The sequence below is a fragment of the Natator depressus genome, chromosome 11 (assembly GCF_965152275.1).
Source record: "Natator depressus isolate rNatDep1 chromosome 11, rNatDep2.hap1, whole genome shotgun sequence".
In the NCBI taxonomy this organism is placed as follows: domain Eukaryota; kingdom Metazoa; phylum Chordata; order Testudines; family Cheloniidae; genus Natator; species Natator depressus.
The window spans coordinates 68,790,689-68,818,272 of NC_134244.1; the positions used below are offsets into that span (position 1 = coordinate 68,790,689).

The 27,584-nt window shown below is 46.1% G+C and overlaps 2 protein-coding genes across 6 annotated transcripts in view; both read right to left on the reverse strand.

Moving 5' to 3' along the window:
* Positions 1 to 850: 850 nt before the first annotated feature.
* On the reverse strand, positions 851 to 14,101 carry PRLH (prolactin releasing hormone). 2 transcript variants are annotated; one of them, XM_074966914.1, is made up of 3 exons: positions 14,045 to 14,101; positions 4,398 to 4,558; positions 851 to 1,500 (listed from the first exon to the last, which is right to left on the reverse strand). In XM_074966914.1, the coding sequence occupies exons 2-3, from the start codon at positions 4,495 to 4,497 to the stop codon at positions 1,337 to 1,339; spliced, it is 264 nt and encodes an 87-aa protein (XP_074823015.1). In that variant the 5' UTR covers positions 4,498 to 4,558; positions 14,045 to 14,101; the 3' UTR covers positions 851 to 1,336. The 2 variants fall into 2 exon arrangements, with proteins under 2 accessions (XP_074823015.1, XP_074823016.1); XM_074966915.1 differs by lacking the exon at positions 14,045 to 14,101 and adding an exon at positions 13,951 to 13,958.
* An 8,843-nt stretch (positions 14,102 to 22,944) lies between these two features.
* The window catches only part of MLPH (melanophilin), an 87,559-nt gene continuing 82,919 nt past the window's right edge, over positions 22,945 to 27,584 (reverse strand). For 2 of the 4 annotated variants that reach the window (XM_074968150.1, XM_074968151.1), the window contains one exon: positions 22,948 to 27,020. In XM_074968150.1, the coding sequence (XP_074824251.1) occupies positions 26,994 to 27,020 (27 nt within the window). In that variant the 3' untranslated portion in view covers positions 22,948 to 26,993. Of the gene's footprint in view, positions 27,021 to 27,584 lie in introns of all 4 variants that reach the window. The other 2 variants (XM_074968152.1, XM_074968149.1) reach the window with 2 other exon arrangements.

Sequence of the window (27,584 nt, forward strand, 5' to 3'; positions counted from 1 at the left end):
CCCACTGCCAAAGGTGGCGTGCGGCTTGAATCCCCCTTTTCCAGAGGCACGTGTAGCCCCACTGAAGCCAATGGCGTGATGCTGGCCTACTTCACAGTGTTTCTCAAGTAACGTAGTGTAGTGCAACGCTCCGGGCTGACTGCCAGTGGGCCGCAGACGGCGGGATAGCAGCGGGGCGCTCAGCCCAGCCAGCTCAATGTGTGCAGCAGCCGAGCGTTGTTTAAAAGGAGAGCAGGAACATTGTACGTGGCACTTTGGTGTAAGTGGGAACTAAGGCCTACATGGATTCAGCATCTTCTAGATTTTAAAGCTAGAAGGGCCCATTAGATCATCTAGTCTGATCTGACTAAGAGAGGCAAATCTGATGCAGAGCGGCACGGCTGGCCCGCAGTGAGTGACTAACAGAGGTGGGAATTAGAGCCGCCACCTCAGGCCTTGGCAGAGTGGTAAGTGTTTGTTGTCCTAGGATGTGGGTGGAACTGCACAGATGCACAATGGCAAAATATCGGCCATCTGGACTGCTGCACAGCCAGCTGTGTGGGGCCTGCTGAAATGGTCATCTTCATTCGCCAGTGTATTACTCCTGCTGGCACGACACATTGGTCAGGGGAGGAGGACCAGTTATGATGCCACCTGTTTTCAGATGGAGTCAGAATCCCGACTAAAAAGCTGGCTCCTTTGCCCGGTGATCACATCAAAAAACTTTATTGTGTGGAAGAGAAATTGTTCAGGAAAAGACTGAATGCATCCGATGAAGTGAGCTGTAGCTCACGAAAGCTTATGCTCAAATAAATTTGTTAGTCTCTAAGGTGCCACAAGTACTCCTTTTCTTTGTCAGGAAAAGAGACACAATCTCGGCAGAAAGTGATGCCACTCGGTTCTAAAGATCCTACTGCCCAAGAGAGTTGCGACAAGTCTGGTTCATTTAGTCACAGCAGATGTGCAGGGCTCGGTTTCTTGATTTTTTTTTTAATTATTATTTTGGTTTGTATAAAAGAGCCCATGTTCTAGGAAGAGACTTAACATGGGAATTTGTATTTCTTTCCCCCAGCAATTTTCTGGTGTAAATCATCTTAGACTGAGAGCAAAAGCCAGAAATGGGGGACAAATGGGGAACAGGGGAGAGAAAAAGAAAAAACAGACAAGAGGGAAATTGTCTGCAAAAATACTGGAGTTATCAACTGCTCTTTGGTTTCTATACTTTATAGCCACAAAGATACATTGAAATGAGACCAAACATTTTCATTTGCCTAGAAGAGAGGCTGGGATGTGGAAGGAAGAGAGGAGAAGGGTCTTTTCTTATCATCACTCAAATTCATTCTTTGTCTTAGCCATTTCATTCATCTTGAATGGATTCACTGCTTTCTTCTACAGGGAAGCAAGCTTGCCTGTGTCCATAGCCCGACTTCCGGGAGCTCTCCACGACCGCTCTCCTCCGGCCAAACCGTCCCACGGGTCTGATCCCACGCCCCGTGTACCAGGAAGGGTCGATATCAGGGTCTAGAAGGCAAAGGCCAGGAAGTATTTAGAACATGAGGCCGAGGAATATTTCTCCTGAGCATGTGTCACAGCCACCTTCTTGGGATTGTGAAGCAGGGACTTCCAGAGCTAAAAGCATGGGCTGGTCTAGCTGGAGTTAAAGCTCCATAGCTATGGGCTGTGATAGAATCATAGAATATCAGGGTTGGAAGGGACCTCAGGAGATCATCTAGTTCAACCCCCCTGCTCAAAGCAGGACCAATCCCCAATTTTTGCCCCAGATCCCTAAATGGCCCCCTCAAGGATTGAACTCACAACCCTGGGTTTAGCAGGCCAATGAATTGTCCCTCATATCTTCTGTGGCTCAGGCCCAGACCTGTAACATACACTTGCCAGTGGGTTGTACCTACCTTGCATTGCCTGTGGTGAGCAGGTGGTGTGGCCTTTGCTTATTTTAAAATGACAATGTCTTTTGCACAATAATGAAGGAGGGAAGGGGGTAGCTTTGCAGAGGAGGGACTGGGTGACTCAGGGCACTGGGAATGGGCCATGTAGCCTTTCAGCTTGATGTCTCCAGTTCAAACTTTGCCCAGGTCAGTGTGTGGTGGTGAACCTGGCTCAACTTTTGAACCACCAATCCCCCAGGTTTACAGGTGGACCTGCATGTTTGGGAGATGGCCAGTGCTGAGGAAACAGTGCGAGCTCGTGCCCACCTCTCAGGTGTGGCCAGTGCCCCACGCTCATGGGCTTGGCCTCACTGCAGAGTTAACTGGCGTTATAACACACGTGTTGCCTCAGCCCAGCTCCGCCCCAGACACACAAGCCCGTCCCTTGAGCACGGCAGTGCTTTTCATTCATGTTGGCTGGTCTGGCAGGGGGTCCAGGCTACAGCTCGAGTTAGCACAACCCAGCGGCTGCTAACACAACCCCTGTGCAATGTGGCCACGGTGCCACTCGAATCCCGGGTGCCCAGAAAGGACCGACACGTTACCCTGCAATTCACTGTGAGAGACTCCATAGAGAGGCTCGGAGAGGCGCTAGGAACCTCGAGCGATGCCCCCCCTGAGGTCTGGGTGCCCCCCGTGCATGAGTGCAGCGCCAGCGTGGACACAGCAGCTAGCCTGTTATTTGGCAGAGGGGCCGCACTCACTCGCGCTCGGCTCTCTCACTCGCGGAGTCAGCCGAGTGTGAGTAGCGCGAGTTAACTCTGCAGTGAAGACGGCCCCAGTGGTGTGCGGTGGCGTTTTTGCAGATGTGGCATTTCTGGCCAACCCTGAGTCTTGGGCCGAGGCCTGTCATAGGGAACGTGACGCCGTCTGGTGGCATGTAGGAAATGAGTGTGGTGTCACAGGTCAGGCCCACGGGCCTGATCCTGAGGGTGTTGAGCACCTATTGACGGTAATGGGAGTTGATGCAGCGTCAGTTCCCTAGCGGATAGCAGCGGTCACATCCCCAAAGCACCACAGTTAATGCCTTCCTTGGGACAGGCCCAGGAGTGCAACCAGTCAATGGCAGTGGGGCTGAATTGCCTCCTCCCCACGCTGCAACCCTCTTCCCCTGTCTGGTTCCCATTGTGCCTGGCCTGTGGAGAAGCAGAGGACTCGATTCTCCAGGGGCTGCCATCCAGCCCCTTTCACGGCCACTGCTAAAAACCAACAGCAGGCACCCTGAGCCACGCAGCACAAACAGGGCCTTGCTGGGGTGACAGGAACCAAGGGTCACCTTCTCGGCTTGGAGCAGATCCTTTGAAATCAATGAGGCACCGCTGATTCATAGCCGCTGAGAATCTGGCCCATGTGCTTTGTTCTCTTGCTCTGCAATGACTCACTTGAGCACGTGGGCCCCAGTCATCCTGAGAGTGCCGACAGCATGGTGTGTCCCACCACAAGAGCACCAGGCAAGTCCATTGGATCAAGCTAATTCAGGTGGGCTGGGGAGTCAGGAGAGCTGGGTTCTAATCCTGCCTGTGACCTTGAGAAAGTCACCGCCCCTGTGTCTTGTCTGTTTATATTGCAAACTCATTAGGGAAGGGCTGTCTGTTATTGCCAGGGGTGGGCCTGGTGCTTAGTTGGGTGCCTCAGCAGTGCTGCCGTAACCCACGTGATAGGAAGAGATTTTCTGGACAGGCTGATTAAAAGCTGCAAGTTTTTAAGTTCAGCTGTCTGGAAAGTTCCTTTAGCACTTTCCTGGCTCACTGAACCTGCAACGCGGCTGGGCCAGGAAACTCCATCTGTTTCATTTTGTAGGCCTTGCTGGGGAGAACAGCCCGGGAGGAAGGGGGTTAAAAGCTGTAAAGATTTGTTTTAGAGTGTCTAAAGTCCACTGCTAATAAATCTAAAAGGACCGTTTTGAAGTCCAGCTCCTGGACTGAGCCAGAGCGGAGTGGCTGGGTGGGGGGGAATGGATTGGGTTGCAGAAAATGAGAGGGAAAATGCAGAGAGGCAGCAGGGGGAAGTTATGGGGATTTTGGAGGGACAAGAACAAAGCCTGGATAATAAAAGGACAGAAAGCTCAGCCATCTCACGCTGCAGCCTTGGAGCTTGGTCGTAACCTGTAATGTTGCACGTTCACAGGCAGAGGGCGCGACTACACAGAACTGAGCACACAGTGGCTAGCAATTATTACAGCCGTAACCTTTTCAAAAACTTTTGTTGCATTTGAACAACTTCATCTGTTTGGGGTCCGGTTGGGACAGGTCCTTACATGGGCGGGTGCATGTGTGCAAGGGGACCCTGCTTCTTCCATGCAAGGACCACACCCAGCTGTGGTCAGTGTGCCTGGGGAGGTACAGGGATCCAATTATCTGGGGGAGGGCAATGATAATGGGGGTGGGCGGCAGCATGGCCATTTGGGGCGGCTCTGCGCCAGTCTGCACCAGCTGCGGAGCTGGCCTGGCTGCTGCAGTTCCAGAGACTTACTCCTGATTTCCATGGATCGCTCATGGAGTCGGCATTCGACTTTGGGCAGGGTCAGACAGGTGAGCAGCAGGTACATGAAGCAGGCAGCCAGCAGTTTCATTCCCTTCAGCTCCCCCAAGGCTTGTGGCTGGTGCCGGAATTTAGCAAGGTGTGAGCCCAGCCTGCAGAAACAGAGACCCAGAGAGTTAATCAGACGGTCCTCTTGGGTGGGGGTGGGGGTGGTGTGAGCGAGTGAATCCACTCGCCTGAGAGACACCCACTGAATAACAGGAATTACAGCTGTTCCTGGAAAGAAAAGGAGTACTTGTGGCACCTTAGAGACTAACCAATTTATTTGAGCATAAGCTTTCGTGAGCTACAGCTCACTTCATCGGATGCATACTGTGGAAAGTACACAAGATCTTTTTATACACACAAAGCATGAAAAAAGGGTGTTTACCACTACAAAAGGTTTTCTCTCCTGCCACCCCACTCTCCTGCTGGTAATAGCTTATCTAAAGTGATCACTCTCCTTACAATGTATATGATAATCAAGTTGGGCCATTTCCAGCACAAATCCAGGTTCCCCCTCCACCCCCCACACACAGTGTGCCCGGGGAGGTACACTGGAGGGTCTGTTCCATGGAAATGCCAACGTTTTGAAATGGGTTTTTGTTCCAAATCGAACTGAAAAGCTGAAATTTCCCGCAAAATAAAAAATTCCAAGATTTTTTAAAATTTGAACCATCAAAATGGTTTGTTTAGTTAATGTCAAAACAATATACACTATTAAATCATCAATATTAAATATATTAAAATTAATGGTTTAATGTAAAAGTCAAAACTAAATGAATCAAAATGATGAGATAAAAAATGAAACACTTCAACATTATTGAAACGAAACAAGAAAGTCAAAACGGTTCATTTTGATTTTTTATGCATCGAAAATGTTGTCAGAATTGAGACATTCCCACAAAACAGCTGGACTTTGACAAAACAGCATTTTCCAACGGGAAAAAGGTTCCCCTGAAAGTGTTTTGACCAGCACCAGTGGGAATAGATGCATGATCAGCATTGCCAGCCACACCTTAGTCATCCAAAAATCATGAATCAGGTCCCCCTAAATCATGAGATCATGATCATAAGATATATATAATTTATATTTATGTTTCTTTTTATTTGCCGGTCTGGTTTCTGAGCTGTTACCGTGAACTTGGGTTATATTTTCAAGCTTTTCCCCTTCAGCCAGTAGGGCGAATAACTATTTTTGATGAAAGTCAAGACTCTCCTGCGATCTCTGGATTCAAACACTGGGGCTTTAAGAAAAACGTGAAATCTTGCAAGTCCCACGATAAAAAATCTCGAGAGTTGGCGACACTGTAAGCAGTGAGTGAATAGTTGCCTTTTTGGAGCTGTAACTAAACACGAGACCTGTGAAACCACACACCGGTACACACACGAGCACCTCCTCTGCGGGCATGTAACAGGCCTGGGTTCTAGAGTCTGGGGCTGAGCCAGCCCTGAGTACAAGAGGAGCCTCACCTGCGTGGATGCAGGTGATTTAATATAAGAGGCAGCAGGACGTGGCAGGTGTGTGGCTGGTTGAGAGAGAGGAAGGAGAAGGAGCAGAAGGGCAAGCAAGGGAGCCAGAGGGCTGAGAACTGACGGCTTTGGGTACAAGACTCTCTGGAGGGCGTAAGGGGCCCATAAGAGGTGGGCTGCTAGAGGTAAGACACTGCAGCGGCATGCCTGGCCAGAAGGGGGCGCTTGCACGGTAGCAACACTATAGGGCAGATAAGGACAGTGAAAGGCTGCAAGCTGTACCACCAGAGTGCCACATGCACCGATGTCTTGAGCTGGTACCTGCATCTGTGACATGGGTCCAAGGAGCTGGCTGGGGTAGAGGCAGGCCAGAGGGGCAAAGGGGAGCAGTGGGGCAAAGAGGAGCAGTGGGCAGGCCAGCATTGTCCCATCCATTTGCATTGCTCACGGCAGAGATGTAACACAGCCAGGGCTAATAAGTTTCTGTTGCCCATCCGTCTGTAAAGCCGCGGAGTAGCTGCTGGTTTTGGAAGGCCTGGCAGTGCAGCCACTGGGGAGAGCCATGGCATTTGCTCCCTCCATCAGAGGCGTTTGAGGGAGTGAATGTCCTGCGCGCAGAGTTTTGAGAGTACTCTGCTCTGGAGATGGCTGAGCCCTGCACCAAAAGCACCATAAGGCACCAAAGACCATAAAATCTCGGAGCCCTCGTCATCTCTGACCTCGATCCTGTAACCTCCTTTCCTGGCCTCCCTGACAGCCAGATCAAGCGCCTCCCATCCAAGGGCTGACCTTTTAGCTATGACCACGTCACCCTGCTTCCCTGCAGTCAGTTAAACGTCTTGTTCTCACTGTTAATGTCTTTCATGGCTTGGCTCCTTATCTGCGCTTCTTTTTGTCTAGGTTTGCTGCCTCCACTCTGCCGATGATGACTACCTTGTTGGCCTGTCAGTCCACTTCTCCCATGCTATCCCGATGCCGAGCGCTCTTGTCCCAACTAGCCCTCAGAACCCCCCCCCCCAGGCCTCCTTCTCCTCAAGGCCTACTTGTGTGTCACGAAGCCCACTGGGAAGTGACAACTGCTAATAGCTCAGTAATGGACAGTGGGGATCGAACCGAGTATTATGTGCATTTGTTTGTATCTCATAATTTATTTGAACTTATAAGAAGACTCAGACCCATCCACGGTGCATATTCATCAGCTATGCACCCTTCGGTCACCTTATCTGTTGTTCCATTCCCTCATTCCCTCACATTGTTTTCTATGCTTGCTCAATTGTTTTTGACTTTGTCTGGGTGTGTCTTGTAAGTTGGGCCCTTACCCTGCGAGCGGCTGTGTGTGACCAGAACCCTGCATCGGTGTGGAGCTGCGGCGAGTTCGCCATGGCATTGCGTGGCCAGGGTCAGGACCTCAGACCGAGCTCCTCTGGGCATGGTCTGTCTTTTACTGTGTGTTTGCCACAAAGGGGCTGTGATTTGATTGAGTGCCATGGGCACATAAAGAATCCAAGACACCTCCTCTGAGCACAGCTAGAGTCATCTCAAGATCTTAAGGATCAAGGCACAACTCTCCCTCTCTGTCCATCTCCTGCTGTGCTACCTGGAAAAGCTTGAAGTCAGGGAACAACTGCAGCCAGTATACAGTCCTAAGCTCACTGTCAATTCCCAATGTGTGTAGACTCAGACTTTAAGGCCAGAAGGGGCCATCACGATCATCTAGTCTGACCTTGTGCACATTGCAGGCCCCACAGGCTCACCCACCCAATTCCTGTAATATTTATGAAGCACCAACAAAGTGTTTTGCCTATAAATAAAATACTCCTGCCATCTTCCCCACCCCCTCCTCTGTTTATGTGTCTGCCCTCCTCTCTAGGAGCAAAGGACAAACTCCTGCCCCTCTGGCCGTGGTTAGTGGAAGTGGGAACAAAATGGTTTCCCCATTCCATAAAAGTATTTCAAGATTTTTTAAAATTTTCCCATCCTGACTCAGGATGAGAAGTCCAAAATCTCAAAAATTTCCTGAACTGAAAATTTGAAAAAAACAAAAAACCCCAAAAACCAGTTTGGGCCAATCAGAATGTTTCACTTTGATCATTTCAGAATGTTTTAGTTCAGTTTTGACCCTTAATTTTTGTAACGATCACTAGCTGAAATTTTGAAGTGAAAAGTTGTTTAGGAATCAGAACTTCTCATTTTAAAAAATGTTAAAATGAAACATTTTGAACATTGTCAAATAAATGTCAAGTCAAGAAATTAATCAAAACTGACTCTTTCGCACGATAAATTTTGGTTTTTCCACAAATCAGCATGTTCTGATGAAAACCACTGAGTAAAAAACATTCCCGACTAGCTCTGATTGCTATTTCTTTTTGTACAGTCCTTGGTGAATGACAATAAGACATTGTAAGAAAAGAATTGCTTTGAAACGCTTCCTGATCTATTACTTCTGTTCACTGTTATTTTCTATCCAAGTTACTGACCTGCTTAAAACACTGAAGTGGTTCAGAAATAGACATATGTCTTCATCCTAGGAAATAAATGACCAAGTAATCTGGCTGCGTGAGGAGTCAATGCAAGTTTAAGTGTTCATTGTAACCTACAGTCTCAGTGGAAAGTCCTAATACTTTGTTAATTCTTTCCCTATCACGTTAGAGAGGGCATTTTGGAAGCCATTTCTTATTGATGTTAATAAAAAGGAAACTCGGGCTGTGGGGGCGGGAAGGCAGGCTGTCATTTAATGAAGCAATGGTTAGAAAAATATAGGGAAAAAAGTAGCGGATCCAAGATATGGCCCAATGAGCCCACTGGCATGAATAAGGCAAGCAGAACTTGAAGCTGGGTGGCGTAGTGGTGAGACCATTGGGCTAGGGCACAGAACGGGTCAATTTCTGTTTTTGGTTCTATCACTGACCCTTGCCAGTCCCTTACTCTCTTTAGTCCTTACTTTTCTGTCTGTAATATAGGCATAACAATACTTCATGATGTCATGTTCTGAGTCTTAATGAACGTTTGTTAAGCACGTTGAGATCCTTGGACGATGGGAGGTGCTGTATACCGGCAAACTATGGGCTTGGCTACACTTGCGAGTTAGAGCGCATTAAAGGAGCCCTGGATGCCCTAGCTCACTACCCGTCCACACTGGCAAGGCACGTAGAGCGCTCTGACTCTGCAGCTAGGGTGCTCCTGGTACTCCACCTCTGTGAGAAGATTAACGCTTGTTGCGCCTTGGCTGAAATGCCCTGGTGTCAGTGTGAACGAGGTGTTGCATTACTGCGCTCTGATCAGCCTCTGGAAACGTCCCATAATCCCCTTAAGTCAAGTGGCCACTCTTGTCATTGTTTTGAACTCGCTGTAGGAATGCGGATATGCCCTTTCAAAGCTCCATTTCTGACAGCCGGCTGCTTATCTGCTCCAAGACAAAGCCCCCCCAAACCCACTCTCTCCCCCCCCACATTCACACAACACACTCCCTGTCACACCCCCTCACCCCGCCATTTGAAAAGCACGTTGCAGTCACTTGCATGCTGGGATAGCGACCACAATGCACTGCTCTCTGTAGCCATTGCAAGAGCTGCTAATGTGGCCACGCCAGTGCGCTTGTTCCTGTCAGCGTGGACAGACTGCAGCGCTTTCCCTACTGAGTTAAACCAGCCTTCGGAGAGCACAAAGCTCTCTACATCTGCAAGTGTAGCCATGCCCTTTTGTTCTGAACTATGCTATTAAATCCATGTAAATGGATACCATTAAGGTGTTCTGTGAGGACGGCTACCTGTTGAAAGCTGTGCATGGGGAAGGAGCCATGCAGTGCCCAGTAACACCAAAGACAACTGTCAGACTGACTCTTCCTGCACCCCTACATCTGACACTGCAGACACTGGAGCTCCAGGGCCTAGCCCAAAGCCCAGTGGAAGTCTTTCCATTGATGTCAGCAGGCTTTGGTTCAGGCCCTTAGTGGGCACCCTAAGAATGGTTTCAGGTGCCTTAGTAAAGGGCTAGAAGTATTAACCCTTTCAGTACCTTTTGGTTTGGGAGGCCAGAATCGCCAGTACATTCCTGTTGCTTCGTGCTGCAAAGCAGCTGAGAGCCGGTTTAAATGGCCAGCGAAACAGACTGACAGATGCTTCAGTGATACAAAGCAGATGGCGCTTACAGGGGAAACTGGCCACCGTGTCTGTCTGCAGAGAAGGTACATGTGTTGTCCTATGGATTTACAGGGCGTGGCTACATTGCACATCAAGCCCGGGCACTGACTCTGGTTTGAGCCCAAACCCCCTTCCATCTGCAGTCTGACTTGGGTCAGCAAGCACTCAGGACCTGGGTCCTAGGATCCTGCTAGAGGGAGGTCAGAGCCTGTGACCTGCTGAGATCCAGGTCCAAGCCCGGTCACTTTGCAGTGTGAATGCAGCTCAAGCCACAAACCTGAGTCAGAAACAAGGTCTGTGTAATGCACTCTGGACATGTTAGCATGGTTGTAAGACCCAGGTCCAGCAACTCTAAGCTTAGATTTACAACGCAGTGTAGACACTCAAGTGCGGGCTTGGACACACCAAGTCCACAAGCTCAGGTCTATGACTGTCTATGACCGTGTTGTTAGGGGTGCTTATTCCTTCACCCGCTTACTTCCCTGGTCCTTCTCGCATGAACAGAGAGCAACAATACCCGAAGTCCAAAGGTGCAAACAATTCAATGTTTATTGGGGAGAACTTCCAGCAAGCATGATTCCAGTTTCCTTCCTTAGTGTTCCCCTTCGCAGCTCTGACACCACAGAGCCTTACCTGTGTCCCTGTTCCCATTCCCCCCCTTAGCAAAACAGGATTCCAATTTCCCCCCATTCCCTGTTCCCATTCCCCCCCTTACTTCCTGATTGACTGCAGACTATATAGTAAAACTCGAGTTCTGCTTAGCTATACCTTAACCAATTATCTTACTGAAATTTAACTAACCAATCCTAACATATTGTAATGTGATTATTTAACCAATTATATCCCACCACCTTAATTAGTTTACACGCAGCGAAACTAATTATACAGCAGACAAGAACAATCACAGAACCAGACAGAGATTATACAGACAAACAATAGGGAAATGGGGACTACAATGATAGAACAAATACAGAGATGAGGATTTCACATCCCAGCTATTGATAAGTGAGTTCTTGCCAGACAGGATGCTATCAAACTAAGTTTCCTTTTACATTTTCTAGGCACTTCCCTTTCTCTGGAGGCGATGGGCACTATCAGGACAGGATTGTATTCCTAACAGCCCAATAGCACCTTATTTTAATGTGACTAGTTTGGAATGTGAGGAGGTGACCGGTCGCTTCCCAGCTTATGGCTGCCTCTGCTGCTTAGCCAAAGGCCTTAGCCTAAGAACAGGGCCTCAGACTGTCACAGTGAGAAAAGGCCTTATACAGTCAGACAGTGATATTGATTCTCTCTCTTGTACCTCTAGAACTAGCTAAGTGATAAGAATACACCTAAATTCTTAGGGTCTAGGCCTTTACCGACATGCCTGAATGTCTAGATCCTAACACATGTATCCCCTGTAGCACCAGTCTGGTGCCTTAGGACTTGTCTATGCTTGAAATGCTACAGCAGCACAGTTGTTGCACCGCTGTAGTGCTTTGGTGTAGACGGTACCTGTGCTGACAGGAGCGGTTCTCCCATCGGTGTAGTTAATCCACCTCCCTGAGAGGTGGTAGCTAGGTTGATGGTTCCAGCAACCTAGCACTGTCTACACGGGACCTTAGGTCAGCTTAACTACACCATGGAAGGGTGTGAATTTTTCACACCCCTGAGCAACATGAGCTGGGGGTTGGTCTAATTTTCTAGTTTAGACTAGCCCTTAACTGCCACCTCCTTATTTCTCTGAATCACGAACCATTAATTCCTGTGAGCTGCAGGAACACCTCTTTGGGAGAGCAGGATCAGTCCCGTGACAGAGCCCTGACTCTCATACCTGTAAGTGGCAGAGCCATCAGTGGATGCCGAGGCCTAGACTGGATTTGCGTTTACTCCTATGCCTCCCACCACAGAGCTGGTGTGTGGTTTCAATTTCTTAGTGTGATTTACTCTGACCAAGACACACAGCCCTTCCCCTTGCCAGGAATCACCCTGAGATTCCCGGTAGAAACGAAGTGAATCTGTTTCGAAATCTCTTAACAGAAAGGCCAGCTGATTGCAGTGCTACTAGCAGGCTGCTTAGTTTGAACCTTTTAGCAGCAAATATCCAATGGAAGGAAAAGTGCTAATCTCTGTAGACCCTTCTGTCCATCCACACCTGTTCTTTCCCGCTGGGCTGTATTACCTTTTATCGCCTCCTTTTTAGCTCTCATGGTTTCTCTCCTGCATGCGGTGATAACTGTGCATGAAGTTATGTACCCGCAGCTGTGTGCATTCAATTTTAAAATGTGGAATTCTGTGCTACATAGAACAGATGCATTCTGGCATCTTGGGAGAGACGGACTCTGAGCACTGAGGCTTCTTCACATCCCTTGTGGCACAATTTATACCGTGCTTCTTACGTTCTCGTTTAAAGCGATGGCATCCATGCAGCCGAACCTACCAGGCAGGGGAGTCAAAACTCCTCACCAGTGCTTCTCCGGGCAACTGGCACGCTCTCACTGCATCGCCCTCACCAGTCACGTGGGGTCTGGCCATTTAAAAGGCTGCCACTGGAGCTGATGCACTATGAATGAGAGTTGGACCTGGCTGCAGGTTCTGCTGCATTTGTCCATTGCCCCATTTCGTACAAAGACAGACTTTTGGGCAGTCCACACCCCACGGCGGCAGGACGTGGCCCAGGGACACCAGTTAACGTGCCGCTGTTTAGGTGGTAACTGAGTATCCGTGGAAGAACAGCATTCCAGCCCAGCCCATTTCTAGTTTCTACCTCTCCTGGGATGCTCAAGAGTCATATATTTGACCTCTCAGTAACAGTGATGCCACCCGTGGCTGTTATAGCTTGAGCAGAGTGCTCAGTTAAATCAAACAGCAATCTCCCCCTGCAAAGTGCTAGACCTGAAAATCCAAGCCAGGCTCTGAAAATCAAAGGGCTTCTTACATCAGCAATAAAGATTCTGCCATCAGAGTTTGGCAATTCTGCCACGGATGCAACAGACAGAAGAGAATCCACCTTGCTCTTCCAGAGCTGGCTCAATCTGCAGTGGGAACTTCATGCAAAAACTGGGTCAGTGAAGGAAGCAGGTGTGACTTCAGACACACAGGGCACAGTTTTTAAAACTGAGTGCACGCAGCGGCGGGTGCGTAACATCGTGCACAATCACCACCCTTGCGGGTGATCACAAGATCCGAACAGAACACATTTTACTCTTTTCTAGCTTCCCCTTTTTTCCCCCCAATTGGGTTTTACAAGATGTTTCACGGGTCTTAAACAATGAGGTTAATATTGGAGTATAAATGCACAGGCTAGACGCTGAACACGTCCAGTGTTGTTTTCTTCTGCCACCTGGAATTCAGGAGCCAACTGAGCATATACAGCCTACAAGGGACAAGAGGTATTGTTTAAGAAGTTCTTAGCATCAGCTGCAGACTCACACAAAGTCAGTTTTACTTTGCAGGCCTTTTGAAAATTCTAAAGCGCTAAACTGAATCGACATAAAATACCTGTTTTGCCATGCAAAGCAACATTGTAGTAGTGGTCACAGGTCAGTAATGGGAAAACAGAATTAGGAGCCATTTGGATAGACGTTCAAAGGCTCGGACTGTGTATGGACACTTGCCTTTCATTGCACGCTTTATGTACTTTCAGCAAAGAGTACTTTATGCGAAATACTGTTTGCTGAAAGTTTAAGCACTGCTCACATGGATGCATAGTACACAAACATTCATGTGCAGAAACACACACACTAAAAACGTCAAACATGCTAACAAGCACATTTCCACAGCACACAAGGGTCACTGCATGAAAACACCTAGCAGCATCCCTAAGACAACACATCACACAAGCAAACAATAAATGGATGGAAAAACCAGTGGATTCAATAAAGGTGCAGTTCAAACCCCTTCCAGTTTACCTCTGCTTATTTTGCTCTCTCTCTGCTTTCACCAGGATGCCTTTGCCTCAGTCGTGTGTGTGTGGATGGCACACAGACCTGCTAAAGTACTTACTGTGTGTCAAGTCGGAGTTTGGGAGTGTGATGCTGCTTCCTTCCTCCAGTGATTGGACTCTGTGAGCCAAAGAGCCCCTGTTTGCCTGTTTTATGCCTTGCCTTAGTGCTGATGTCACAGAGGAATCAAGCCCTGGACAAAGCCAGGGCATTTTCACGTCAGCTCCCCTCCCCATAACCCATTATGTTAATTTTTATCAAATCAAGAAAGGGATTTTCATGACTTATGAGGGTGCTTATTTTATCTTGGGGTCTGAATATTTTCTTCATTTGGACAAATCAGATAGCCTGGAAATATGCTAATCTTTCCTCCATATATTCCATTATTTCCTGTGTAAGGAGTTGGACTGTTGGATCATATTAAAGAAGTTCTGTATTAAAATCACAAATGAGTTTGATTCCCCATAGTTTAAATTCCAAGGTATTACTAATTAAGAGGTCTCTTGGTTTTTGGTACTGTTTCTGTCCCTCTCTGTGTGAAACTTGCAAGCTGCTAATTGTGTTAGTATATTCTAAGACAGAGTCTGTTCTCAAAGCAATTCTTTGTAACAACAACTACTCACACAGAGAGAGACTCAAAGCAATACTCTGTAACAACAGAAACAGCACCCAGAGACTCCCCGCCCTTTTGTTGTATTCATCTCGCTTTGTTAACAATTGTGATTAAAACAGAGATAGAGGATGTATGTGGATGGATGCTTGGTGTGGATAATAACTGAATGATCAGGGAGGTGCCAGCCTAAGAATCCAGTGTCCATCGGCTGAAGAAGGCATCAAGTGGAAATAACCAGAGGACCCCCGGAGGGCAGACTGGAATCCACCCAACAGCCTTAAGGATGGGAGAACCAAAGAACAAGATAACATCTGGCAGCACGGAGCCGTCAGGAATGTACCATCTGCTGATTGATTCAGCAACAGCATGATGAAGCAATTCCTATAGACTGGCATAGGAAGAAATTCCTATAAAAATGGACTCTAGAAAGTGAGAACTTTGGGGGTCTGATTCTGCAAACCAACTTCCAGGAGCATCAGATGAGCATCTGACAAGGCCCTGCTCCCTCCTCATGTCCAGGCCACCTGGCCAGTGGCTTGGAATGAGCAACTCTAAGGCTGGTAACTATGATAACAACCTTGAAGAACCTGTGTGTGTGTGTATGAATGAATGTGTGAATAAATATGAAATTGAATGGAATGTTATAGCTATAACTAACTGCTTACTATGATTCTTTCTGTAGTCACAATAAGTGTGGCATTTTGCCTTTTCCCCTTTAATAAGATCCTGCTGGTTTTTATTTTATTGGTATACCATTTTGGTGGAGAATTGCAAAAGGGGGAATATTGGTAAAAACCCTCAGTTATTGTAAATATTGGTGTGCACACCGCCAGCTCTATTCAGCTAGGCATTTCTATTAGGTTAACCAGACCTGCTGGCCTCCAAGAAGGCAGCAGGGGAAAGTGTATAAATTAAGCTATGATTACAGAATCCAAGTCCTATTGTTCACTGAAGTATCAGGGGAACAAGAAGGCCTAAGGGCCAGGCAGTGCTGCTCGCTGGAACAAGAAGCAGCAGGATCAGAGAATCTAGGCTGTCGCTGACCTGTGCCAGGTGTGACGAGGAAATTTGATAAGCTACGATTTCAGAATCTAGGCTGTGTCACTCCTGGTATTACTCAGTGAGTGACAAAGAGATTGAAATACCCGTGTTAAGATGTTTAAAAGAAAACAGGGTAAGCCAGTACCAGAGGGAGGAATGGAGTCAGAAGGAACTCCAACCTCACCTTTTGTTAAAGAAATTACACCTTTTAAACAAATCCTTCAAAATGTGGGCACAGTCCTTGGACTAAACAAGCCCTAGCTGCTGTCTGCGCTATTTCGGACCTAGAGGATAGATTGGGTCAGTATATCCTCATATCCAAACCTTCTAGCGCTGCCAAAAGAGATGCAGCAGCAATCTGGTTGTTGTGGGAGGCATGTAAGGATTCTTTCCTCCGCTTGTCCTCATGTAAAGAGGAAAAGGCACAAACAGAAAAGGGAGCAGACAATTGGAAGGTGCTGGCTACAAATACCCAAAGCCAGCTGAAAATAGTGAAAGAGGCACTCCAGGAATGCAAAAAGAGAGAAAGGTTCCTGGCAGACCAAGCCAAAGCCTCTGAGAAAACTGAAAGAGAGAATCATGTGCTCCAAGGTATGGTAAAGACATTAACCTTGAAGCAGGGCAGAGCACCTGCAAATCATAGTCGTTGTGAGTCACTAATTAAGAGTCTGAGACAAAATTGGGCTTTGCTTCTAAACAGGTAGCAGCTGTTTAGAGGCAAAGTAGCACAGCAGGTGAAGGGGGAGAAGGTCCTATGTACGGCACCCCCAGGCAAAATTACAAAGAGAAAAGACAGTGAAAAAGTTAACTCTGCAGAGGCTGGAGTGAATTAAGCAGCTAAACTTTGTGAAAATGTTAAAAAGAAAAAGTGTTAGAGGAAAATAATTCTTGGTTTCTTTGCAGCCATTCTGAAGGGAAAATGGGCCCTTTTGCAAAGGAATGTCTGTAAATTAGCCAGGCAAAAATAAACTATCTGATTAAAATCATTTGACTGGACAATTTAGTCAAATTTGCTAAAAGAACATTAGGGGATTCTACTGGAACTTAACTGCCTCAAATGTATAAAGGGAATGTAAGATGTAAAAACAGAGCAGTGTGGAAGGGATGTTAAGGAAAAGAAAATGTGTATGTATCTATCTGTGTAAATATGTAAAGTTCTAAGGACCAATTGGTTTTGTTTTTGTTTTAAATAATGCCACTAAAAATCCATTTGAGTCTTTAATTCAAAGTTGCAAAACTGACAGACCTTTTTGCTAGACACAGGTAATTAGTGTTGTTTGGCTTTGGGATTTGGCATTTAACCCTTAAAAGGTAACTCAATGCTTTACAAAATTTAAAATGTTTTTAAGTTGTGGCTGCAGCAGGGCAGTCAAAATCAGGAGAATAGAAAAAAAAATTCTGGATTCTTTTTGTTTGTTTGTTTTTGTAACAAAATAGCAGATGAGAGCTGTAGAAAAAAAATAAGAAATTTAAAAAGACAGTGCCCCTCTGAAGCAACAGCAGGGGTGAGGTGCACAAAACAAAAAGAAAAAAGAAAAGGAGTACTTGTGGCACCTTAGAGACTAACCAGTTTATTTGAGCATGAGCTTTCGTGAGCTACAGCTCACTTCATCGGATGCATAGCATATTGTGGAAACTGCAGAAGACATTATATACACACAGAGACCATGAAACAAAACTTCTTCCCACCCCACTGTCCTGCTCGTAACAGCTTATCTAAAGTGATCATCAAGGAGGGCCATTTCCAGCACAAATCCAGGTTTTCTCACCCTTCCCCCCCCCCCCCCAACAGACACACATACAAACTCACTCTCCTGCTGGTAATAGCCCATCCCTCTTTGAAACCTCTCTTTATAATGCGCATGATAATCAAGGTGGGTCTTTCTCACCACCCCCCCCCCCACACACACCCCCCTCCAAAAACCACACACACAAACTGAGAGTGAGTTTGTGTGTGTGGTTTTTGGAGGGGGGTGTGTGTGTGGGGGGGGGGGGTTGGTGGTGGTGAGAAAACCTGGATTAGTGCTGGAAATGACCCACCTTGATTATCATGCGCATTATAAAGAGAGGTTTCAAAGAGGGATGGGCTATTACGAGCAGGAGAGTGAGTTTGTATGTGTGTCTGTTGGGGGGGGGGGGGGAGAAGGGTGAGAAAACCTGGATTTGTGCTGGAAATGGCCCTCCTTGATGATCACTTTAGATAAGCTGTTACGAGCAGGACAGTGGGGTGGGAGGAAGTTTTGTTTCATGGTCTCTGTGTGTATATAATGTCTTCTGCAGTTTCCACAATATGCTATGCATCCGATGAAGTGAGCTGTAGCTCACGAAAGCTCATGCTCAAATAAACTGGTTAGTCTCCAAGGTGCCACAAGTACTCCTTTTCTTTTTACGAATACAGACTAACACGGCTGTTACTCTAAAACAAAAAGAAGCAATGTTAGAAACACTGAGTCTTAAAATGGCTCTGAGTAATCAGACTGTCACTTTGATAAAGGTACATGAAAACTCTGTAAGCAAAAAAAGAAATAGTGACACCTTATGTAAAACTGGATATGGATAATGTTATAGAAGTTAAACTATGGAAGGAATGTGCATTTGCCCCAGAACATGTGCAGGGCATATTGTAGAAGGGGCAAAAGAAATGCAAACATGCCATGCTACTTAATTAAAATGCTATTAGGGCTCCAAAGGGAGCCACAATAGGTTGGGTTTTCTTTTTCAGATTGCTGTGTGTTTTGGAAGCAGAAGTTAAAAAAGTGATCAAAACTCTGGTGAAAGTTGATTGTGTCCCTTTTAAGATAGAGTCTCTGAGCTGCCGATGGCTTTAAATCCAAAAGCAGAAAGCGTCTGTGAAAATGCAAATGACCTAAATGATAAAGGAAGGAAAGAACTAGTGGCACAAAGGAGCTGCAGATAAAGGACACACCTGGTCAGCAAACAAATTTGTCTAAATAAAAGGCATGGGATAACAAGATAATTTTAATAAATGTAATGATAATAAGTACCCCTGTAATAATGTATAGTGGGTATGATTTTTGGAAAAATCCTTTAAGGTCATATGGTAATGATGCTTCTCAGCTATTACCTGCAAATAAACTTTAAAGCTTAACACAGCAGGAAAAACGTTATAAACTTGGTCTGCTGTATAAGAAGGAACACTGAAGTACCCCACCTAATGGATTTAATGACTAAACAGTGGGATAATTTCCCCATAACCCTTAACAGATAGAAGCCATTGAAACCTGGCCTGCCTATAGAACAAAAACAGGAAAATGTGGGGGCAATTCCTCTGTTTTGCCTGCAATCAGCAAGGGTATTTGTAAAAGAAATATTTTAAGCAATAATCTGCCACCCCAAAAAGGTGTAAAAACATGTTCTTTTGTCTTTCAGAAAATCAGGAAAAGCTGATGCCATCTGAAGAGCAATCCAATACCATGAATCTACGGTCACAATAGAAACTGTAAAAAGAAAAGGAGGACTTGTGGCACCTTAGAGACTAACAAATTTATTTGAGCAGAAGCTTTCGTGAGCTACAGCTTGTCTTGTCTTGTTGCTAGCACTGTTGTGTGTTTAAAAAAATAAAATAAAAAAAAATACTGCAGACCTGCAGGTAATTAAAAATAAATGAAGCTCTCTGTCCCAGCTACAGGACAGCCTGATACAAAAACAAGTACATGCCAATGTAGACGTGGTCCAAATTGGTCTGGGTAACCTAAAAGCCCGATGGAATCTTTGGCAATGGCTTAATACTACCACATGGCTTATGCATAAGAAAAAACTGCCCCCCCCCAGTAGTTAGAGGGGTAATTGCCTACTCTCACCCAGTCTCTTACAAGTGTAAATATTATAGACAACAGAATAAGCATGTGAAAAAGTTGGTTGGCCGACCCTCTGTGCTAACAATCAATTATTCTACAAATGTTAAACCTGGGTGTGTTCGTATTCCTTAGTGCTATATAATGGCATTGTAACGCAGAGTTCCCAGCACTCTGATTAAGGCTGTGTCAGGGCTTCCAAGGGACTTGAAATTGAACACCTGATTTAGATCGATTAGAACTCAAGAGAAACAGCTGCAAAACTCGGTATTTGAGTCCTCAGCCCATCTGGGAGATTTTCCAACAGTATCAGACAGATAGAATAAACTCCTCCTCTTCCACCCAGAGCTATAGCCACATTGGAGTCCATCGGTATTAGAAACGTCCCAAAAAAGTATGGCTTTCGAATGTGTTTGGATTTGCAGCAACCAGAGCTTTCAGAGGTACAGAAACTCAGGTGGTGTTTGGAGTCCGGTTCTGAGATCTGCCAAGGCCCAGCTCCACAAAGGTATTGACTTCAAAGGGAGTTAGCCACTTCATGACCTTTGAGGGCATGGGCCCAAGTGCCTGCACCTAACAGGCTCGGGCCCTGAATGCTTAAAGCCTTTTCAAAAGAAGAAACGTGACCAAGAAACAAACTCTGACAAAATGCTGAGTGGGGTTCTGATGCTAGGGGAGACAGACTGATCTGGGGTGCTGAATGTTTCCTTGGCACAGCGTCGGCTCACCCTCTCTGTCTGGTTTGGTGCACACTTAGACTAGGGGTTCACAAGCTCACTTCAGCTCATCTAGGTTTCTGACATAGTGCCATGGTCATTGGATCAGCTTGCGTCAAATCCTCACAGTGGCTGGATGTGGCCAGCTTTGATGTCACCAGGTGCTGTGGCAAAGTGAGCGTCCCTGGGAATTAGGGAAGAGCCTTGTGGAAGAAGAGCCAGTGCTTTTTAACAGCCTGGACTTATTTCCCCTGTTTGGGCGTGGAGGCTAAAGCCCTGAAAGATGGGTGGGTCAGGGGCTCCCCTCTGTCTCCAGTGTTACCATGCTGTGGCAGTCTGGTTGCAGGGAAAAAGCCGAGGAAATTAGCCCAGGAGGATGGACTCAGGACTCTGGTATCGACTAGCAGCCTTGCTTCTTTGAAACAGTGATGGAAAAGAGGTCTGCCTGTGAATCTTCTTTTAGCAAAGCATGCTGGGAAGGGGAGGATTCTGCGGTCCTATCAAATGCAAACTCTTCTACCTCACAGCTAGTACTGGCTGCTGCTATGTAATTTCTAATTAAAAAGATTAAACTGGACAGAGAAGAAATTTGGGAGCAATCTCACACCTGTCTCTCCATTTTCACTGTGACTGGATTGCAGTTAGCTCTGAAGTAGCTACTCATATTACAATACAAACTTTCAAGGCTCAAAAAATGCCAACAGAGATTAAAAAACCCAAACCAACCATAGGACGCTTGCAAGAAATGCTGTGTTACGAGGCTGGTGAGCTGGGCAGTGTGTGAGGAATTTGAGGTCAGGACTGAACCTTCATTCTGTCTTAGTGCTGGCCAGAAGAAGCGGGGAATGGATGCTGAATTGGTGGAGAAAATGCAGCCCAACATCCTGTCATGTAGCACCACCTTCCAGGGGATTGACGGAGACGGCTCAAAGCCGGGAGTAGTAACAAACGAGGTGTTTGGAAAGAACAGCAGAAATGAGCTTGGCATTTAAAATAAGGTGGCAGCTCCAAGACACTGATGCATTCAGATGCACTTGCTGCTCCTGGGATGACTTGGTTCCTTACAATTGCCGGCTTGAAGGGGCTCTGTCTGCTTCTCCCAGAAAGCATGGCTTTGACCCCTTGTGCAATTATGCCTCACGGTCAGCTCGTGGCCTTATGGTTTCTGTTGGTCTAGTCATCGCAGAGGGGGCCCCGGGTGCAGACTCATCACCCCATCCTGCTCCAGTTGCTCCCCCAGAGCTTGGCACAACAAAAGACTGTGTGTGTGTGTGTCAGGAGGGGGAAATGGGGAGTCCTAGGCCCACACACTCCATTGGGTCTCAGCCCAGTGCCCTGAGGGCCTCTTAAAGTGTCCAGTTACTGACCAGCCCCAAATTATGTCACTTCCTACCCATCTGGAGCTCCTCAGTTTGGGGCACCGTCGCTGGCTTAGCAGACTTCCCTCTGTCTCTGTGTCCAGTTCAGTCAGTCCATCTCTCTTAGGCTTTCATCTCCCAAAGGGGCAGGGGTGGGGAGGAATCCAAGTCCCTGCTGCTGGAGAAACCCTCGCAAAGCTCTCAGCACCAGCCTTGTTGCCTGGTGCCACATGAAGCTCATTCCCCCTTCCCCTGGGCTATCAGTGTCCTTTTAAATTCTTCCTCCACTGGGAGCAGGCTCTGCACCTGTTGCGGGGCAGGTCACCCCTCTTCCAACACTGGATCAGTGAGGGGCTTGTAGACCCCATCACAGTGAACACCATATTCCCCCCGCCCCCAAAGCAGCATGGGTTAACAAAAGTCAAAAGAGTAAAATGAAATAAGAACAGCTGCTACAAATATAAATATAGATTTGGGAGGGGAGGGGTGTTGGGAGCAAAAGCTCATTTAGCCCTGATACAGAGCCTGCTGGGACTTTTAAGAATCTGTTCTGATAATATTTAACAGCTTAAGCTTAAGTAGAACAATGCATGTGTAAGGAATTGCAGAGTAGTCATGCTTAGTGCTACAGAGCAATCATGTTTGTGAGGCCAATAAAAGATAAAGTAATTACAAAGCTAGAAGACACTGATTTGAACTAACCCCAAACTTGGGAGGGGAGTTAACATAAGAAATGCGAAATGTATAAGAAAAGATAACAAAAAGGTATCAATAAATTTGTGAAACAAATGGAAGCTGAAGCGGTATTGTCCGGTACTGGAGGCATGTGTGATGAAATCATCTTGATGAGCTGCCCACTTGTGAGTAATTGATCGCTGCTTACTGCATGGTTTGCCTTTATCAAGGTCTGTTAGACCTACTGGCTGAGTAAGTGAAATTCTCTATCCAACAAGGGGGAAAAATGCTAGAGAAGGAGGCCTGTTAGTATATGAAGCGGAGGGACAAAATTAAATGGTTGGGATATTGACCTCCTTTGGAAATCTGTCCTCAGCAAGAGAGACAATGAGAAGACATTTGGGCAATTAATAAGAAATGGAGATGTGTTATAAACATAAACAGCAGGTTCTACTTAGTGTCAAAGTACTTCCAAGTAGTGAAAATTGCTCCTTCTAACGAGGCCAGTCCTGCCTTCTGCAATAATGATCTCAGGTCCAGCGTTGCCAACTCTCATGATTTTGTCATGAGAATCGCAGTATTTGGCTTTGCTCTTAAAGTCTCAGCTGCTGGAATCCAGTGATTGCATGAGACTCTCAGTTTTTACTTATTGTTTGTCACCCTTGTGGTTGTGGGGAAAACCTTGGAAATGTAAGTGTAGTCCTAAAGGGTCAGAAAGGGGAAGGCAACCCACCCCCGTCCCAAACCCCAAGTTGATTTTTAAAGAATCTTGTGGTTTTTGGAGGATCTGACTCAGGATTTTTGAATGTTTCAGGTTGGCAATGCTGCAGGCCTTATTCCTCAATTTCTTGTGGTGGGGTTATGACCCGGCAAATAGACTGTGTTTGTGATGAAGAGCACTATCGGGCAAGTAGAACTGGGTGACATTCTTCATCTGAACATTTTCTTTTTCAGCAAAAACGGCAGCTGCAGGTTAAACGAAACAGTTTGTGAAGTTGCATTGATTTAGCCAAGGGAAAAAATAAAATTCCGCAACAATCAAAACCATTTCATTTCACCTTTTTCAAAATGAGATGTTTCGATAAAGTGCAATATTGAAACAAAACCCTTTATTTTGGGATGCACAGAACTTTCCACTTGACCCCAAATTATTTATTTATTTACTTATACTTTTTGGTTTGATTTTTCTTTTTTTTCTTTTCTTTCTTTTTTTTTTTTTTGCAAAACTGTTAGTGAACCAAAAAGTCAGTTATTTGCACAATGCTAAGTGCAACTGAATAAGCTCCAGTGGTGAGAGTATCAATTTCCAAGGAGCAGTTCCTTTTATTTCATAATAACCATGGATATTCTGGTATGGTCCCTGTCAATACAGGCATGGCTGACATCCATGCATAAGAGCTATTAAAGTCGCTAGGCATCTGGATCCTGACTCCCCAGTGCAGCTTGATTGCATTCTCTCTATGGCTCCCTCTACACCAGTGGTTTTCAACCTATTTATCCTTGTGAGCTGCACATGCAGGTCTCTGTGTTGTGTGGGCCAAATCCACCCTGTATACTACCTGTCTGAGGATGTCACATGGGCCGCAGCTGTGTGCTGATTGGGTCGTGGGTTGAGAACCACAGCTCTACACTGAAAGATCTGTCTTGTTTCCAGGCACCATTGCAAAACCCCAGAGTAAACAAGGTAATGCTGCTAATTGTCACCAGTGTAGCTTATCCTGCTTTCATGCAGAGATACGCTGCACCAGTTCAAGACACCATTTACCTTGTCTGCAACGGGACTGTATTAGACCAGCTACACTGAAGACTAGAATCAGGGCAAAACCTCAGTATATGCTTTGCTTGGCTCAAAAAGCTGGTTTCTAAAGGTCTTGGCTACAGTGGCATAGCGGGTGGGATATTTCAGCCAACAGAGCCTTGAAGAGGAAATGTTACTTTATGAAAGTGCTTGTCCTGTTCCAGAATTGAAAGCGCACTGTAGTGTTGAGAGGTGAGGATATTTCTCATGGAAATTACTGTATAACTGTAGTTAAACTATATAAATCAACTGTTGTATCCTGCAATTTGTAAGGCAATTGTTAAAGAAAAAATAAACCACAGCCCTTCTGGTTTGTGTATCCAGGAATCCTTTAATGTTTTTCAACTTTACAGCTTGCCGTTTTGAACAGTTCACCAGTTCAGCTGATGGGATTCATGATGAAACCTGCCTGCTTGCAAATTGATGAGCCCTAATTAGATCACAGCATCTGAATGTGATTTGTTTGGTCTTTGCAGAGGTGTAGCCATTCAAATAAGTAAAGAACTTAATGCGCCAATAGATAAAACCCTTTTTTGTTGGGGCAGGGGAAGGGTTGTCATAAAGAATTTCTCCTGTTCCTATTTCCTTTTAAGCATCGATCCCATTTGTTTATCTGTTGATGTTATGGTAACTCCTGTGCTTAAAACACCACAGCATAGGACCCAGGTAACAAAATGCAGTCAACAGGGAATGTACAGCATTATTGTTTGACAATTCTCCTCTATAGCTCCTGAATGAGTGTGAAAACACAGGCTTGTGATCAATGCCAGGTTAATGAATGTATTCTCTCCCCCCACCTCCCCAATCCTCTCTTTCAATGCCACAGCTTCATTTCCTGTAATTTAACAATTGCATTTTGCAAATATGATGCAGTTGCACTGACTGGTTAAGTGGGGAAAGTCAACGGCGAGACAGACAATTCTGCCAAGATCAAGAGGGAGGAAAGCAGACGCAAAATGGGGTGCTAGGATCTCCTAACACAAAATCGGCTTTATTGTAAGATTTAGCATATGTACAGATTATAGAGACAGAGGAGGATGAAAGCAGATAAATAAAAATGGCCTGAAAGCTACGGTCTGAATAATGCCTTATTTTACATTGCCGAAGTTTGTCATGAAATTCCGATAGACTGGTACTGAACTAAAGGTGGAACTGTGCATAGCAGAGGATGTGTTTATAGTCAAGGTGGTACTGTACTGTGGCTTTAAAAAACACCAGGCCAGGTGCTCAGCTGGTATAAATCTGCATCATTCTATTGAGTTGCCTTACACCAATGAGGATCTGGGTCACTGGGTTATGCTTGATGTCAGCTCAGTGGTGAGGTATATACAACTGGTCATTTAATTTTTTTGCAGGGTGCTCTGATGACCTGGTCGTGGCTGGAAGTTGGTTTCTAACATAGCGGTAATTATTTACAGTGGGCTATACTTATTTCTTGGAACGGCCTAGCCTTATGCCAACTGAAAGAGAACTCAGGATCTCAACTTGGACTATACTAGTGAGAATGGAAATGATTTCTAAAGGGAGTCTGAGACTGTAAGTAGCTTCCACATGAATTATACTAAAAGTGATAAACAGCTGCGGAGAAGTCACACTGGTTCATTTCAGCTATCATGCCACAGGGTATAAGAACTGTAGGTTGAGGATACAAATACCATTAGTCAGTCACAACTACAGCTAGTTGGGAATTTTTCATCAAAATGTGTTTCTTTTTTACCCCCAAAATGCAATTTTTGTCAAACCAGAATGTCTTGAAAAACAAGTTGATTTTGATGAATTTTCTCCACATCCCAAGAAGCATTTTAATAATGTTGAAACATCCAATTTTGACATATTCGGACTAGAACATTTTGATTTTTCAGTTCAAGATGATTTTTTCAAAAAAAAAATTTTTATATCGAAACATTTGAAAGTTTTGCGGTCGAAATGGGAATTTAATGTTTCCGTGTTATTGAAATGAAATGGTTTGATTGACCCCCAAACCTTTTTTGGAATTTGGTTCCGCTGGAGATGTTAAAATATTTTGTTTGCATTCTGTTTCAGAAAGGGAAAAATGCCAAAAAGCACAGAATCTCTTGGGAAGTGGTAACTCGGGGTCCTGCCCTCTGCTATTTGCAATTACCATGTTAGATGGCTGCAGGATGTATCTGCAGAGGTTCGTGCCTCCGCTCATGACCAAAGCCTAATGCAATGACCTGTTACTCATACAAGGATTCACATGGATCATTCTTAAACTAAATGTTTTTATATTAAAATACTGAGGTGGCCTCCAAGCCTCTCTTAGGCAGCTTCCTTCGCTCCTGTCCATGGGGGGGAGAGTGGGGAGTGGACAGACCGTGGACAACTGCGGAGTGATCTTTGCAAATGTCCAGCAGCACATTTTCAAAGTGTTGGGCTGGGTTTTAGCCACGTGACCCCCATTCGAGGCAATGGGGAGTGGGCACCTTAAATCCATTGCAAACTCTTGAATACTGATGGGTCCAATCACTGACTTCTCTGCACCAACCCAAGAGGAAAGCGAATGTCAGAGTGGAAACTCACTCCACTGAAGCCACCAGAACTGCACCCAGCATGTAGCTGGCCCACTGAGTTAACCCTCACAGCTACCAGCCTTGACAACGCTGCTTTCAAATGCAGACAGACGTCCTTGTTTCACAACATCGGAGACTTGCAGAAGAGACGTAGTGGGTGTGTGGTGTGACAGCTGGGGCTGCTTTGCCAGACACTGGGGGCTGGAAATCCTGTCAGGAACAGGCAGCAAGTTTCTTATTGGGACTTGGTTGCTTGAGTAGTGAGGTGGAGCCGGAGCTCCGTAAGCACAACTCGGCAGGATTTCCCTGACCCACAGGACTGCCTCCTCCTCTCTATCCAGCCCTTCGGGGGGAGAGGAGGCAGGCAGAAGAAAGAGAATGTGTTGAGGGAAATAAAGGTGAAGCTCTGAGCGGAGACCGGGCATTGTTAGTAAAATTGCAGTGTCGGGAAGCTCCATCTTCTTCAGGGTCGATGCGTCATCACAGGCTTCTGCAAGGCACCAAGACACTGAACTGAAAACCGGGAGGCTACAGGATCAAACTCATGAATCTCACGAATCTCATTCGCTGTTTGCTTCCAGTTTCCCTTCTCCTGCAATCTCCACTCACTGTGGGCTGCCCTCTCTGCCCCTTCCAGAGCAGGAGATGAAGCCACCAGTATGGCTCCCGGGGGAGACGTACCCCTGGAAGATCCAACTGCCTCCTTTCATCATGCCCATGTCATAGTCTCCTGTGTGCTGCAGACCTAGTCACATGCCTTGGGATCAGCTCTGCACTCAACAGGCTCGATTTCTTGCCTACTGGGCTCTAGTGACTGCACACTGGCTAAGGGCGGGCGGGCTGAACCACACCACAGAGGAGTGGTTGCTGGTCTCTGGGCACCATTGGTGTCTCATAGGTTTCAGCAGTGGACCCCCATGGAGGCACCATGCACATCTTGACCGACATCAGAGGGGTGAAATAGTCAGTAACACAGGGTTTGCTAAGACTTCTGTGCTAATTTGTTGATGTAGCGAAATGCCCACACCCTATATAGCCGATCAGCAAGAACTCT